Source organism: Aquarana catesbeiana, linkage group LG01 (genome assembly GCF_042186555.1).
Source record: "Aquarana catesbeiana isolate 2022-GZ linkage group LG01, ASM4218655v1, whole genome shotgun sequence".
NCBI lineage: Eukaryota > Metazoa > Chordata > Amphibia > Anura > Ranidae > Aquarana > Aquarana catesbeiana.
In genome coordinates this window covers 7011494-7030865 of record NC_133324.1, presented here as the reverse complement: position 1 = coordinate 7030865, position 19372 = coordinate 7011494, and the positions used below count along the sequence as shown (strand labels likewise).

The 19372-nt window shown below is 44.5% G+C and overlaps 1 protein-coding gene across 1 annotated transcript in view; it reads left to right on the top strand.

The window, feature by feature from the left end:
- The window catches only part of LOC141124121 (vomeronasal type-2 receptor 26-like), a 48182-nt gene that overhangs the window by 15798 nt on the left and 13012 nt on the right, over positions 1–19372 (top strand). The window contains exons 5-8 of the mRNA XM_073612199.1: positions 3543–4328; positions 9122–9175; positions 18351–18443; positions 19135–19187. Of these exons, the coding sequence (XP_073468300.1) occupies positions 3543–4328; positions 9122–9175; positions 18351–18443; positions 19135–19187 (986 nt within the window). The remainder of the gene's footprint in view (positions 1–3542; positions 4329–9121; positions 9176–18350; positions 18444–19134; positions 19188–19372) is intronic.

Here is a 19372-nt window from a genome sequence, read left to right as displayed (position 1 = left end):
ACTTTTAATTGCCCCCCTCCTGCCGCGCTCTGGTCATCTCCGCCGCTTGCCAGAGCCATCGGTAGCGGCGGAGATGATCGGGTCCTCTTCCCTCACAGGCTGGAGGCCCCCCACTTGGCTTCATACCATTGGATGGCGGAAGCGACATCAAACGTCACTTCTGTCTTAAAAGGGGAACTTTTTTGTAAAAAAAAAAAAAAAAAAAAAAAAACACCCTACATTTTTTTTTTCTTCTTTTATTGTATTTTAGTGTAAATATGAGATCAGAAGTCTTTTTGACCCCCCCCAGATCTCATATTTAGGAGGCCCTGTCATACTTTTTTTCTATTACAAAGGGATGTTTACATCCCTTGTAATAGAAATAAAAGTGACCCACATTTTTTTTTTTCTTTTAAAAAAGGACAGTGTCAAAATAAAAAGTAAATTAAATAAGAAAAAAAAAAATGTAAAGCACTCCATCCCGCCGCGCTCGCGCGCAGAAGCAAACGCACACGTAAGTCGCACCCGCATATGAAAACGGTGTTCAAACCACACATGTGAGGTATCGCCGCGATCGTTAGAGCGAGAGCGATAATCCTAGCACTAGACCTCCTCTGTAACTCAAAACTGGTAACCTGTAGAAATTTTTAAAAAGTCGCCAATGGAGATTTCTAAGGGTCAAAGTTTGTCGCTATTCCACGAGCGGGTGCAATTTTGAAGCGTGACATGTTGGGTATCAATTTTTACGCTGCATAACATTATCTTTCATAATAATAAAAAAAAATTGGGCTAACTTTACTGTTGTCTTATTTTTAAGTCAAAAACGTGTATTTTTTTCCAAAAAAACTCTTCCAAAAAAATTGCGTTTGTGAGACCGCTGCGCAAAAACAGTTGTGACAAAGTATTGCAATTATATATATATATATATATATATATATATATATATATATATATATATATATATATATATATAATGTTTGGGGGTTCTAAGTAATTTTCCAGCAAAAAAAAAAAAAAAATGATTTTAACTTGTATACACCAAATCTCAAAATGAGGCTCGGTCCTTAAGTGGTTAATGTAAACTTTGTCAGACCACGCCCCTCTGTTGTAACGTGACAAAATGTGGAAAAAGTTCAAGGGGTGTGAATACTTTTTCAAGGCATTGTATGCACGTGCACAAAATGTCAAAAACAGAAACAGAGAGCTCATGAACACCCATTATTTTGAATGACAAAGTTAAAAAAAATTCAACCATACCATTGTACTCACATGACCCAACATATGACATGACTAAATTCCTTGCTGCCTCTCTCTATGGTGTATCCCAAGGTCCCAATGGAGAGGTGTCCAAGAAAGCAGGCCAGATGATACAAGACCTGGAGAATTTCCCAGCAGGGCTGTTGGCACACAAACCGATGTGCAGGGACCCAAGGATGGTCCCTGCTGTCCATGGCAGGGATGGACAAACTAGCTGGGAGGGAGCTGGATTGCTCCAGTAACCACCTGGGAGGCCACGGCAGACAGTGCAGCATGCAGGGGCCCGGCTGAGCCAGTGGCAGGCAAGGACACGAGCAGCAGTGTCGGAAACGATAGGCAAGGAGGGGGAGGAACAGAGTGACGTGGTTGCTATGACAATGTGTTTCAGAGGCGTGGCCTTATTTTTCAAGTCTGGTCTGGTCTGCAGTGCTGGCCTTATCTCTGCCTGGGGAGCTGCTGGGAGATGAGGTAGGTGATCCTCCTGTAGCAGCACCATCTTGGCTAGGGGAAGCTCCAGCAGAGATGAAAAAAAAAAAAAAAAATCAGTGAGTTTGCAGGGCCCCTTATACACCTTTTTCTTCCCTATCATGGACCGTGCTGATCGCCATGCTCACCGTTCACTGGCTACAGTGGATTGTGTTGCCCCCACAATGCTGCCAGGTCCTAAGAGAGTCCCCAAGAACTGGATTAAAAATTGTGTCCATCTTCCTGCCTACTGGCCACGCTTTTTTCCAGAAGAGGTGAAGGAAGCACAGATCCACAGAATTGATTGGGCAGAAGCAGGACAATCCTTGCAATGCAGGTCAGGTAAGTCAAAGGTCAGTAGGCAGTTAGCAAACCAACAGAGCAAATTCAAAAACAAGCCAGTTGGGGTCGACAGGTCATTGAACAAAGTTAAGTTCTGGATACAAAAGTTAGTCACAGAGTATGCAATGAGTTTAAAAATACATACAATACCCTTATCCTTGATGAGGGTCTAACATGGATTTCAAGTGAAACCTACCATAAAAACAAACAGAGAATATCTGCCATCCCTCATATTCCCATATGGAGTTTCCCAAAAATGAGAAAAAAGTGTGGGGTTCATCTCAAAATCCATATCAGGGCATACAACCTGACTGGCAAGGAAAGGGACGATGCACATGCAATCCCCCCACTTGAAGCATACCAGGCCAACATGGGAACATAGGACATCCTCGTCCCTATGTTGATGAGGACAAGGGCACCTCCCCATAACAGTGGCCTGTCATGGGGGCCTGCAGGCAAGGGATATATCAGAATCTAGGAAACAACCTTTAAAATACACCTGTCTCCAGTTATTCTGTCCCAATCAGGGGTCAGGCTCGAAGACCAGTTGTTATAGCAGTTGCAGGACTACCATCGACCAGCAGGATAGGTGCACAGGCAGTCACCCTGGCAGATGACACAGGCTCACCTGAGGTGCGGAGTCTAAGTACTAAGTACTGTTCACCAGAGCTCCTGATGGTGGAGATGGATTTTGCTGCAAGTTAGTACCAGGTCTCGGTCCCCAGGATTGCCCCACCAGAAGGTGAACAAGCAGGGGTCCATTAGCGGATAATCAGGTAAGGCACAAACAGAAGCGTGGTCAGTAAACAAGACAAAAAGGCCGGTAACGAGTAGTTGCAGGTTGGGATCAGGCAGAAGTGTAGTGGAGGAACAAGCCAAGGGCCAATAACGAGCCGTAGCAAATATGGACGACAGCAGGGAAGACAGAAGCGAGATACTGGCTGGAGATCGCACAATATTCAGGCAAAGAGGAAGTGCAGAGACATGGCTTATATGAGGAAGTTCGTGGGAGGAGCAAAGAGTTCAAGGTTCAGCAGAAAGGCAGGGTTGTCCAAAGGATCCGACAAGGCACTCTCCCACATCTCAGATAGCTCAGTGAGAAGACTCATTGCCAGACACAGCTGAGGTCCCAGGTTCAAGTCCAGGTCCTAACGTATTCATTCCCCCCACCTGCAGGAATAAATAGCTCAAAGTACCTACACTCATTAAAAAAAATAAACATGCCGCACATTTTGACGAGTTCTTTAATATTTAAAAAAAAGTCCCACAATGTAAAATTATTGTTAATAACGTCCCCCAGCAATGTAGATCTCCATCAATCATGATAAACAATGCTTGGTGACCCAGAGAAAGAAAAAAAACATGTAGATCGCCGCCATAATTCTCTCCAAATGACAGAATCCTGGCTGATGACTAACTTTAAATAAAGGTATACCCAGGTGATGTCATTGACCAAATACGTGATGATGACATCCTCCTCTTATGTTGATTCTCTTCAGATCACCCATCGAGTCACCGACCCTCTTCTAAGTGACAGACAAAAGTTCCCGAACTTTTACCGCACGTTTCCAAGTAGCTTGGGTTGGTATGAGGTGGTTATACAATTATTGAAAGTGTTTGGGTGGAATTGGGTTGGAATCATCACGTCAAGTGACGGCACCGGAGAAATGGAATTGTGGGAGCTGAGAAAGGAGATGACCAGACACGGGATCTGTATAGAATTTGTTGTGTACCTGACCAACAATGAGGAAATTAACAGAAAGAGAGTGATGGTTATTGAGAAGTCAACTACCGAGGTGGTCATATTATGCGGCCATTTTATGTATGAATACATCTTGTTTTCTAAAGAATCAAAAGTTCTCAGACAAAATATAACATTAATTGTCAATCAGTCGTGGAATGTACTTGGATATCGGCAGATCAGCTTAAAAGAAGCATTTAACTGCAGCGTTATTCCGATCTATGGGCTCTTCTACATTCCTGGATTAGGCAATTATATGAATAATGTACATCCATCCAAACGGCCAAATGATCCATTACTGGAAGATATTTGGCTATATAAGTTTCGTTGTCTTTCTTCAAACACCCAGAAAAATGATTTATTTCTAGATAGTGTTGGTTCTAACTTCACCTGTACTGGGCCAGAATCCATGGCATACCGCTTTACCAAGAAGCACGATGGGAATTTCTATTTCATCTACACTGCGGTATACGCCCTGGCTATCGCTTTGGATGATATGAAATTACATAGAAATAAAGATGGAAATTATGGAATAAGGAAAAGAGTAAGTGCATTTCTTGATTTATCTGTTCCACTAGATGTTGTGTCTATAATATATTCTGTAGACCAGTGGTCATCAACTCCTGTCCTCAGGGCCCACTAACAGGCCAGGTTTGCAAGATAACTGAAATCCATCACAGGCGATATCATTTGCTGCTCAGTGATTGCCGTATTCTAGTCTGCATCTCCCCAAAGGTAATACATAAAACTCTGGCCTTCCTTCTCTGAGCTGACCGCTCAGCTGTCCACTAATTGCCAGCTCCCATCTCTCTCCACAGTTACTCAGCTGTTGATGATATCCTGCTCGTCAGTCCTGCCTACTTAACCCAGTCCAGAGGATCTCTGCCTTCTCTTTGGTCAACATCACAGAAACTATCTCCAGCGATCCTGTTCAAGACTTGCTTTGCTGACATCCCTTCTGGCTCCAGATCCTGCTTGCTGTTCCACTACATATACTGATCCCTGGCGTTAGGCTTGTCTGACTATCCGTTCCGGTTGCTAAACTTTGGCTATGTTTTCAATATGTTTGTTCTTTCTACTTTTATTATTAAACAAGTGTGATTTAACTTGTTCATGGTTTCATGGTTTCTGACAGCCTGTTAGTGGGCCCTGACAACAGGGTTGATGACCACTGCTGTATAACCTACAAGTACCACTGCACATTGTACTCAACTCCAGTGGGAAGTAGAGTTGCCATCTCATCCCTTTAAAACCGAACACATATGAATTACACGGGTTCTGTGGCTGATTAAGGTGGTAATTAAACTCACTCGGTGCCTTATCTGCAACAAATTAGCCTCAGAACCTGTGAAATTCATATGTGTTGGGGTTTAAAGGAATGAGGTGGCAGCCCTAGTGGGAAGTGAATGAAAGACAAGCTTCAGCTCAAGTTTCAGTCATGCCCGCCCAAGGATGCCCCGACAGAGGAGCTGGGGACTTGAGCCGAAGCTTGTCTTTCGTTCATTTCACACCATCAAACAAAAAGTGCGCAGTGGTAGTTGTATGCTATATTGTATCTTGGAGCGAGATATGCTTTGGCTCTGCCACCACCTGAATAAAGAGCGTACACCTAGGAAACCTCAACTGTGGGCTTGGAGCAACACTGATCTGCTATGGTATTTGTGATTATAATACCATATGCCTGCCTTTACACGCACATGAACTTTAATGACATCCCAGTCTTAGTCCGTAGGGTTCAATATTGAGTTGACCCACCCTTTCCAGCTATAACAGCTTCAACTCTTCTGGGAAGGCCGTCCACAAGGTTTAGGAGTGTGTCTATGGGAATGTTTGACCATTCTTCCAGAAGAGCATTTGTGAGGTCAGATGCTGATGTTGGACGAAAAAGGCCTGGGTTGCAGTCTTCGCTCTAATTCATCCCAAAGGTGTTCTTTCAGACTGTGGTCAGGACTCTGTGCAGGCCAGTCCAGTTCCTCCACCCCCAACTCTCTTATCCATGTCTTTATGGACCTTGCTTTGTGCACTGGTGCGCAGTCATGTTGGAACATGAAGGGACCATCCCTAAACTGTTCCTACAAAGTTGGGAGTCTGAAATTGTCCAAAATGTCTTGGTATGCTGATACCTTAAGAGTTCCCTTCACTGGAACTAATGGGGCCAAGCCCAACCCCTGAAGAACAAACCCCACACCATAATCCCTCCTCCACCAAATGATGTGGACCAGTACACAAAGAAAGGTCCAAAAAGACATGGATGAGCGAGTTTGGGGAGGAGGAACTTGACTGACCTTCAGTGGCGTCACTAGGGTTGGTGTCACCTGGTGCGGTATAACATGGTGTCACCCCCCCCCCACCGCCCCAGTGTGAAAGGGGCCTAACCGAGGGCTCCAACATGATGAGTGACGTCATCGCAGCTCTGCCCCCACACTTTTCATTATCTGCTGTCCCCAGGGACAGATCTGATCCACTGTGTGGTGATCTCTGGTTTGGGTCTGTCCCCGGGGGACAGCAGATAATAGCATCATTGGCATTGATGATTTGATTTGCATTTTGGAACTGGCCTGCTGACACGGCGTGTTGCTTGCTGGATGGATCTGATGTGGGTGTGGGTCACTGTCTGACTACACCTGTGCTGTGGTCTGTAGACACCCCCCCCTTATCAGACCAGCTTAGGGCGGCTCCGCTAAGTACCTGGTGACTGTGGACACAACACCCCCCCCCATGAAACCAGCTCAGTCAGGGTGGGTGGGTGTGTCACTCAGCTACTGTGCCTATATCTAATATAATATATCTGTGTCCAGCAGCACCCCCCCCCCCATCATCATCATCATCATCATCAGACCAGCTCAGGGTGGGGGTGGCTCAGTCAGCTAATATAATATAGTGAGTGTTGTCTGTCTGATAAGGGGGGGGGGGGATGTGCTGCTGGACACAGATATATTATATTAGATATTAATAGGCACAATAGCTGAGTGAGCTGGTGGGGGGGGGGGCGTCTGGACCAGCTATATTACACTATATATATATATATATATATATATATATATATATATATATATATATATATATATATTAACTATAGCTGTGTCTAGCAGACCATCTTGCACCCCCCCCTTCCTTATCATACTTGCACACAGCACAGGTCAGCCAGGGCGCCAGACAGTGAGAGTCCTCCCACACCAGCTCTTTGGTGGCATGTCGGTACCATGGCAACCACCCTACCCCCCTCGGAGTTGGCCTCACCTCACCCCTTGAGCTCGGGCCAGTGGAGGATACCAGGACACAACGACCCCCTCTACACACACACACCCCCCCCCTCCTGTTCTGAATCTGGCAGCAGCTGGCTGGGGTCTGGAGAGAAGAGCGGAGAGCGGAGGGCAGCGTGCCGCCCGGGCGGAGATAGTGTGTGTGTAAGACACAGACAGTCAGTGACGTAATCTCTCGCTCTGCAGTGCAGTGTGAGAGAGATGAGATGTGACAGGCTCAGGCTGGCTCAGTAGGAGGAGGAAGAAGGAGGACACGCAGCACGCTCACACTCACACTGACATACCAAGCGCCGCCACGGCGCTGGAGGTGTGTGTTTCAACCAGGCTGCGGAGTACGGGGTGATGATCGGGACGGGTCAGCTGATTAAAAAAAAAAAAAAATACCAGTGCTTTCCACACCGTCGGGAGGGTGTCACCCCTCTAGCGGGTGTCACCCGGTGCAGGCCGCACCCCCCGCACCCCCCTAGCAACGCCTCTGCTGACCTTCACAGAGTCCTGACCTCAACACAACCGAACACCTTTGGGATAAATTAAACTGCAATCCAGTCTATAGTATATTTTGGTTAGAAGTAGAGATACCAGAACTGACACAGACAAGTGAGCCCTGTAACAGTGTGAATACAACATGGTGAAACACAAAACACTTTATCCCTACAGTTCAAAAAATATAAATATAACTGTCTACAATCCAAAGAAAAAATTGATCATATTAGGTGCAAAAGACATCATTGAAATCCCCAACCCCCAATCATTATATATTTTAACAGAGACCCTAGGGAATAAAACGGTTCAAGTAACCTTGGAATCGACCAGGAAGCAGCGGGAAGGGGAGTGCACCTCTTCCGTCGCCTATACAAGTGTTCTTGTGGCAAATCCACCACTGGAACCAATTTTATATGAAGGCCAGTCAGCTAAGGGAAAAAACAATACCAGGGTTATGACAGCTAGTCATAACCGCGCTATTTAAAGTCAACATAATGCCGTACATTCTCAGTTATGCCGCGTACACACGAGCGGACTTTACGGCATACTTTGCCCGGCGGACTTTTCAACGGACTTTCTAAACGAACGGACTTGCCTACACACGATCAACCAAAGTCAGACGGATTTCTACGTGATGACGTACGACCGGACTAAAACAAGGAGGTTCATAGCCAGTAGCCAATAGCTGCCCCAGCGTCGGTTTTTGTCCGTCGGACTAGCATACAGACGAGCGGACTTTTCGACCGGACTCGAGTCCGTCGGATAGATTTGAAACATGTTTCAAATCTAAGTCCGTCAAACTTTTGAGAAAACAAAGTCCGCTGGAGCCCACACACGATCGAATTGTCCGACGGACTCCGGTACGCCGGACCGAGTATGCCGGAAAGTCCGCTCGTGTGTACGCGGCATTAGCTATAAAAAGGAATGGAGGTTGTAAAAGAGTCTGCTGTGCATACCAGCCAACATCCCAAACTTAAATTTTGTACATGGTTTCCCCTTGGGGGTGGGACTTTAAAGGCATGGACTGTGAGACATACAATATAGTAAAAAATATAATAGTTTTATTAAATACTTTATCAAAAAACATAAAACTCATACAAACATATATAGGAAAAATCTGTACAAAAAAGTTCTCGGGTGCATAACGTTCCAGAAAAATCACAGAAAAGTATGCACGCAAGGTATGAACATATAGCAATAGAAATGCATACAATGTTTCCTACGCGTTACGGAGAAAAAAAAAACTCCTTCTTCAGGGATATTCTGATATGCATTTGATTCTAACAAAAAAGTTCTCGGGTGCATAACGTTCCAGAAAAATCACAGAAAAGTATGCACGCAAGGTATGAACATATAGCAATAGAAATGCATACAATGTTTCCTACGCGTTACGGAGAAAAAAAAACTCCTTCTTCAGGGATATTCTGATATGCATTTGATTCTAAGCATAGCAATATAAAATATAAAAAGAACATATTTTCAGCAACAAAATATACTTCAACAGTGTTTCTCTGTCCATCCAATGGCGACAGATGGATCCGGGCATAGATAGAAATACATGTGTACTGCTTAATACTCACATGTCAAACAGACAACCAAGACCAACGGATCGCGGAAGAATGACCAGATGGCCAAAGAGATGCAGGTTAGTAAAAACAAGAAGAACTGAAAAGGGAACTTCCTGGTTGCCGGGAGGAGTGGATACAGCAATCACCTAGGTGCAGCCTGGGACCGCAACAGCAGGAGGCTAAGGAATATAATGAAGAAAATGACTATAATAGTCTGCAAAATGTATTTAAGTATTTTAGTGATTCTAACTATCCCAATAGGGCCAAGTGTCCTCACATAACAGAGGTTGGCCTGGGGGTTAGGAAAAACACCTGTCTATATTCATACTGGTAAGAACCTCACCAATAAGAATTTTTTTGCATAAACAGATATCATAATAAAATATATGTAAAGAAGTGTATACCTCAGAAAGGTGCTGTATAAGCACGGATGAGGGCAAACTGAGATGAATGGGAAAACTTCAGGGGGGCAGGTAGATTAATATCCCCAGTGGCAGACGGTAAAGGATAGCAGGAATAGGTGCTTCAAAGGTCCATATTGCAGACACAGCTAGCTGATTACAAAGATCTGGAGCGACCCATGAATGCACATTTTCAAAGGAGCACGGTCTATAAACAGCAAACAAAACAGAAAACTTTAAACAGAGTGGATGAAAAAGGGTGTCTATGTGGCAAACAAAGTTTGAACTCCCATCTATGGGCAGAGCAAAGAGTGCCAGGAATATAATTCACCTGAAATCCTGTATACCGCTGATGTGTTACCTCATCCAGAGCCACACAAATAATGCTGCATTGCTACAGCTTACTATTAAGTAGTGGCTGAATGCCAAAAACCCTGCCTTCTAGATAGGTGTGGATGATGACCACACCCGTCATACATGCTGACACCGCGGTCCCTCGAGTGCCACCCCCTGTCCACATCCAAGATGGCGGTGTGGGAGGAGTGACGTCATGCGCCGCGCTCTCACCGGCACCCAGGCGCGGCCGCCCAGGAATCCAACAGGTATGGACTGGAGAGAGAAGTGTTGCATCTCCTGACAACACAACAGTGCCTGCGCGAATGGTAGCGGCCACGATGGCAGTCACATGACCAAGGAGGGTGGGACATAGATGACAGGGGGAGAACAAAAACCATCAGCCCTGATAGGGTGCTCAGGGGGAGATGTGTGCCCACCCAAGAAGCCTGGGAGGTCACATAGGAATGCATAGAAATATTCCTTAGCCTTATATTTTAGATTGCTACACTTAAAATCAAATGCATATCGGAATTACCTGAAGAAGGAGTTTTTTTCTCCGTAACGCGTAGGAAACATTGTATGCATTTCTATTGTTATATGTTCATATCTTGCGTGCATACTTTTCTGTGATTTTTTTAGAACGTTATGCACTCAAGAACTTTTTTGTACAGATTTTTCCTATATATGTTTGTATGAGTTTTATGTTTTTTGATAAAGTCCTTAAAACTATTATATTTTTTACGATATTGCATGTCTCACAGTCCATGCCTTTAAAGTCCACCCCCGAGGGGAAACCATGTATATTCTCAGTTAAGCAGTCGGCAAGTGACTAATATTTCTGCCCCCACCACCACTGCACTGATTATATCTTCTGCCACCACCACCACTGCACTGACCCAATCTTCTGCCGCAACCACAGCACTGACCCAATCTTCTGTGCCCACCACCACTGCACTGATTCAATCTTCTGCCCCCACCACCACTGCACTGACTTAATCTTCTGCACCCACCACCACTGCACTGATTCAATCTTTTGCCCCACCACCACTGCACCGACTCAATATTCTGCCCCAACCACTGCACTGATCCAATCTTCTGTGCCCACCACCACTGCACTGATTCAATCTTCTGCCCCCACCACCACCGCACTGATTCTATCTTCTGCCACCACCACCACTGCACTGACCCAATCTTCTGTGCCCACCACCACTGCACTGATTCAATCTTCTGCCCCCACCACCACCGCACTGATTCTATCTTCTGCCACCACCACCACTGCACTGACTCAATCTTCTGCCACCACCACCACTGCACTGACCCAATCTTCTGTGCCCACCAGCACTGCACTGATTCTATCTTCTGCCACCACCACCACTGCACTGACCCAATCTTCTGTGCCCACCAGCACTGCACTGATTCTATCTTCTGCCACCACCACCACTGCACTGACCCAATCTTCTGTGCCCACCACCAATGCACTGATTCTATCTTCTGCCACCACCACTGCACTGACCCAATCTTCTGCCCCCACCACCACTGCACTGACCCAATCTTCTGTGCCCATCACCACTGCACTGATTCTATCTTCTGCCACCACCACCACTGCACTGACCCAATCTTCTGCCCCCACCACCACTGCACTGAACCAATCTTCTGTGCCCACCACCACTGCACTGATTCTATCTTCTGCCCCCACCACCACTGCACTGACTCAATCTTCTGTGCCCACCACCACTGCACTGATTCTATCTTCTGCCACCACCACCACTGCACTGACCTAATCTTCTGCCCCACCACCACTGCACTGACCCAATCTTCTGTGCCCACCACCACTGCACTGACTTAATCTTCTGCACCCACCACCACTGCACTGATTCAATCTTTTGCCCCACCAGCACTGCACTGACTCAATATTCTGCCCCAACCACTGCACTGACCCAATCTTCTGTGCCCACCACCACTGCACTGATTCAATCTTCTGCCCCCACCACCACCGCACTGATTCTATCTTCTGCCACCACCACCACTGCACTGACTCAATCTTCTGCCACCACCACCACTGCACTGACCCAATCTTCTGTGCCCACCAGCACTGCACTGATTCTATCTTCTGCCACCACCACCACTGCACTGACCCAATCTTCTGTGCCCACCTCCACTGCACTGATTCTATCTTCTGCTACCACCACCACTGCACTGACCCAATCTTCTGCCCCCACCACCACTGCACTGATTCTATCTTCTGCCACCACCACCACTGCACTGACCCAATCTTCTGTGCCCACCAGCACTGCACTGATTCTATCTTCTGCCACCACCACCACTGCACTGACCCAATCTTCTGCCCCCACCAGCACTGCACTGACCCAATCTTCTGTGCCCACCACCACTGCACTGATTCTATCTTCTGCCACCACCACCACTGCACTGACTCAATCTTCTGTGCCCACCACCACTGCACTGATCCTATCTTCTGCCCCACCACCACTGCACTGACCCAATCTTCTGTGCCCACCACCACTGCACTGACTTAATCTTCTGCACCCACCACCACTGCACTGATTCAATCTTTTGCCCCACCACCACTGCACTGACTCAATATTCTGCCCCTACCACCATGCACTGATTCAATCTTCTGCCCCCACCACCACTGCACTGACTTAATCTTCTGCACCCACCACCACTGCACTGACTCAATATTCTGCCCCCACCACCATGCACTGATTCAATCTTCTGCCCCCATCACCACTGCACTGATTCAATCTTCTGCCCCCACCACCGCTGCACTGACCCAGTCTTCTGCACCCACCACCACTGCACTGACCCAATCTTCTGTGCCCACCACCACTGCACTGGCCCAATCTTCTGCCCCCACCACCACTGCACTGACCCAATCTTCTGCCCCCACCACCACTGCACTGACTTAATCTGCCCCCACCGCCACTGCACTGACTTAATTTTCTGCCCCCACCACCACTTCACTGACCCAAACTTCTGCACCCACTACCACTGCACTGACTCAATCTTCTGCCCCCACCACCGCTGCACTGATTCAATCTTCTGGCACCACCACCAGTGCACTGGCCCAATCTTCTGCCCCCACCACCACTGCACTGATCCTATCTTCTGCCACCACCACCACTGCACTGATTCAATCTTCTGGCACCACCACCACTGCACTGACTTAATCTTCTGCCCCCACCGCTACTGCACTGACTTAATTTTCTGCCCCCCCCAACCACTGCACTGACTCAATATTCTGCCCCCATAACCACTGCACTGAGTTAATTTTCTGCCCCCACCACCGCTGCACTGACTCAATCTTCTGCCCCCACCACCGCTGCACTGACCCAATTTTCTGCCCCCACCACCACTGCACTGATCCTATCTTCTGCCCCCACCACCACTGCACTGACCCAATCTTCTGTGCCCACCACCACTACACTGATCCTATCTTCTGGCACCACCACCACTGCACTGACTTAATCTTCTGCCCCCACCGCTATTGCACTGACTTAATCCCCCCCCCCCACAACCACTGCACTGAGTTAATTTTCTGCCCCCACCACCACTGCACTGACTCAATATTCTGCCCCCATTACCACTGCACTGACTCAATCTTCTGCACCCACCACCACTGCACTGATTCTATCTTCTGCCCCCACCACCACCGCACTGATTGTATCTTCTGCCCCCACCACCACTGCACTGATGTGCCCTTCAAACTTCACAGCTGCTGCACCGTTATGCACTTTTGCACCCTCAACCACTGCAACACCACACCCCTCCAGATGCATCTAGATGCATTCAACAAAAAGGCATACTTTTACCACATATCACCACATATCACCACATATCACTATCACCACATATCACCATCACCACATATCACCACATATCACTATCACCACATATCATTATCACCACATATCACCACATATCACCACATATCACCACATATCACTATCACCACATATCATTATCACCACATATCACTATCACCACATATCACCACATATCATTATCACCACATATCACCACATATCACTATCACCACATATCACCACATATCACTATCACCACATATCACCACATATCACTATCACCACATATCACCACATATCACCACATATCACTATCACCACATATCACCACATATCACTATCACCACCTATCACCACCTATCACCACATATCACCACATATCACTATCACCACCTATAACCACATATCACCACATATCACTATCACCACATATCACCACATATCACCACATATCACTATCACCACATATCACCACATAACACTATCACCACATATCACCACATATCACCACATATCACTATCACCACCTATCACCACATATCACCACATATCACTATCACCACATATCACCACATAACACTATCACCACATATCACCACATATCACTATCACCACATATCACTATCACCACATATCACCACATATCACTATCACCACATATCACTATCACCACATATCACCACATATCACTATCACCACATATCACCACATATCACCACATATCACTATCACCACATATCACCACATATCACTATCACCACATATCACTATCACCACATAATATCACTATCACCACATATCACCACATATCACTATCACCACATATCACTATCACCACATATCACTATCACCACATAATATCACTATCACCACATAATATCACTATCACCACATATCACCACATATCACTATCACCACATATCACTATCACCACATATCACCACATATCACCACATATCACTATCACCACATATCACCACATATCACCACATATCACTATCACCACATATCACCACATATCACCACATATCACTATCACCACATATCACCACATATCACCACATATCACTATCACCACATATCACCACATATCACTATCACCACATATCACCACATATCACCACATATCACTATCACCACATATCACCACATATCACCACATATCACTATCACCACCTATAACCACATATCACCACATATCACTATCACCACATATCACCACATATCACCACATATCACTATCACCACATATCACCACATAACACTATCACCACATATCACCACATATCACTATCACCACCTATCACCACATATCACCACATATCACTATCACCACATATCACCACATAACACTATCACCACATATCACCACATATCACTATCACCACATATCACTATCACCACATATCACCACATATCACCACATATCACTATCACCACATATCACCACATATCACCACATATCACTATCACCACATATCACCACATATCACTATCACCACATATCACCACATATCACCACATATCACTATCACCACATATCACCACATATCACCACATATCACTATCACCACATATCACTATCACCACATATCACCACATATCACTATCACCACATATCACTATCACCACATATCACTATCACCACATATCATTATCACCACATAATATCACTATCACCACATATCACCACATATCACTATCACCACATATCACTATCACCACATATCACTATCACCACATAATATCACTATCACCACATAATATCACTATCACCACATATCACCACATATCACTATCACCACATATCACTATCACCACATATCACTATCACCACATATCACCACATATCACCACATATCACTATCACCACATATCACCACATATCACCACATATCACTATCACCACATATCACCACATATCACTATCACCACATATCACTATCACCACATATCACCACATATCACTATCACCACATAATATCACTATCACCACATATCACCACATATCACTATCACCACATATCACTATCACCACATATCACTATCACCACATAATATCACTATCACCACATAATATCACTATCACCACATATCACCATCACCACATATCACTATCACCACATATCACTATCACCACATATCACTATCACCACATAATATCACTATCACCACATATCACCACATATCACCACATATCACTATCACCACATATCACTATCACCACATATCACCACATATCACTATCACCACATAATATCACTATCACCACATATCACTATCACCACATAATATCACTATCACCACATATCACTATCACCACATATCACCACATATCACTATCACCACATAATATCACTATCACCACATATCACTATCACCACATATCACTATCACCACATAATATCACTATCACCACATATCACCACATATCACTATCACCACATATCACTATCACCACATAATATCACTATCACCACATATCACCACATATCACTATCACCACATATCATTATCACCACATATCACCACATAACACTATCACCACATATCACCACATATCACTATCACCACATATCACTATCACCACATATCACCACATAACACTATCACCACATATCACCACATATCACCACATATCACTATCACCACCTATCACCACATATCACCACATATCACTATCACCACATATCACCACATAACACTATCACCACATATCACCACATATCACTATCACCACATATCACTATCACCACATATCACCACATATCACTATCACCACATATCACTATCACCACATATCACCACATATCACCACATATCACTATCACCACATATCACCACATATCACCACATATCACTATCACCACATATCACCACATATCACTATCACCACATATCACCACATATCACCACATATCACTATCACCACATATCACCACATATCACCACATATCACTATCACCACATATCACTATCACCACATATCACCACATATCACTATCACCACATATCACTATCACCACATAATATCACTATCACCACATATCACCACATATCACTATCACCACATAATATCACTATCACCACATATCACTATCACCACATATCACCACATATCACTATCACCACATAATATCACTATCACCACATATCACTATCACCACATATCACTATCACCACATAATATCACTATCACCACATATCACCACATATCACTATCACCACATATCACCACATATCACTATCACCACATATCATTATCACCACATATCACCACATAACACTATCACCACATATCACCACATATCACTATCACCACATATCACTATCACCACATATCACTATCACCACATATCACCACATATCACCACATATCACTATCACCACCTATCACCACATATCACCACATATCACTATCACCACATATCACCACATAACACTATCACCACATATCACCACATATCACTATCACCACATATCACCATCACCACATATCACCACATATCACTATCACCACATATCACTATCACCACATATCACCACATATCACTATCACCACATATCACCACATATCACCACATATCACTATCACCACATATCACCACATATCACCACATATCACTATCACCACATATCACCACATATCACTATCACCACATATCACCACATATCACCACATATCACCACATATCACTATCACCACATATCACCACATATCACCACATATCACTATCACCACATATCACTATCACCACATATCACCACATATCACTATCACCACATATCACTATCACCACATAATATCACTATCACCACATATCACCACATATCACTATCACCACATATCACTATCACCACATAATATCACTATCACCACATAATATCACTATCACCACATATCACCACATATCACTATCACCACATATCACCACATATCACCACATATCACTATCACCACATATCACCACATATCACTATCACCACATATCACCACATATCACTATCACCACATATCACTATCACCACATAATATCACTATCACCACATATCACTATCACCACATAATATCACTATCACCACATATCACTATCACCACATATCACCACATATCACTATCACCACATATCACTATCACCACATAATATCACTATCACCACATATCACTATCACCACATATCACTATCACCACATAATATCACTATCACCACATATCACCACATATCACCACATATCACTATCACCACATATCACTATCACCACATAATATCACTATCACCACATATCACCACATATCACCACATATCACCACATATCACTATCACCACATATCACTATCACCACATATCACTATCACCACATAATATCACTATCACCACATATCACCACATATCACCACATATCACTATCACCACATATCACTATCACCACATAATATCACTATCACCACATATCACCACATATCACCACATATCACCACATATCACTATCACCACATATCACTATCACCACATATCACTATCACCACATATCACCACATATCACCACATAATATCACTATCACCACATATCACCACATATCACTATTGTCACACATTCATGTTTGTACCTTTTGTGTGCTCTTAGTGACTATGAGAAATGTGATCTGGTGAAGATTTATATTGATTTCAATGTATTTTTTCCTCTCGAAGTTGCACAGATACATCCGGACTGTTCAGTTAAAGAACCCGTTCTTACATAACGTTGTCTTCAATGACAGAGGAGAATTACCCTATGACATCATGGTAGGAAATATGGTATTTTTTGATCATGAGACAGACAATTGGAAAGCCTCCATTTCACATTTTGCATTCAGAGATAGTTTGGAGACAAGCAATGTAAGAGACTCTGACGTAAATCACCATTGGAAACGGGGCAAAGTAAGAGATTTCCATTATTTGTGTTGATTGTATTTTGGACTCACATTCTTTCTTTCCTTTGTAGTATAATCTGGCTTTTTTAAGTGGGAACTCAGAGCACCTCCAGCACTGAATGTATCTAATGTCAAGGGGTACTGGGGTGTGCTGGAGTGTCCATTTATACCGGCTGTTGGAGGATCTATTGTTGCTCATGGGGGTCTATTGTGGAGGAAGGGGTATATTGTTTCTGGGGGGGTCTTATGTTGCTGAGGGGTCAGTTGTTGCTAGGAGGGATCTACTGTTAAGGGGAAGGGTCTATTGTTGCAGGCTGCTGGAGGGTCTATAAATGCTGGATGTAGGGAGATCTATTGTTGCTTATGGGGTCTATTGTTCCTGGGGTGGATCTGTTGTTGCTGGGGGGGGGGAGTCTATTTTTGCTGGGGGATCTATTGTTACTGGGGGGGGGGTATATTGTTGCTGAAGGTATCTATAAGGGGGGCTATTGTTGTTGGCTGCAGGGGATCTTTTTTTTACTGCTTTTTTATTATCATTAACAATTTATTTCCAAATTACTTAGCATCACAAAATGATACTTGGTTCTGTTTGTTCTAAAGATGGTTCTATTGGGAGGTGGGTAAGGGGTGGAACCAAGAGATGGTGCTCAAGGGAGGGTAGGAGGTGGAGACAAGGGGTGACTTGGAAGAGGGGAGTACCTGCACCCATTCTCTGAGAAAAAAAGCTCTGAGCATATTATCTGCTCTATTCTCTGATTGGACTCTCTGACGAGTAAGGACACGTTCCTGGGCAGCGAAGGT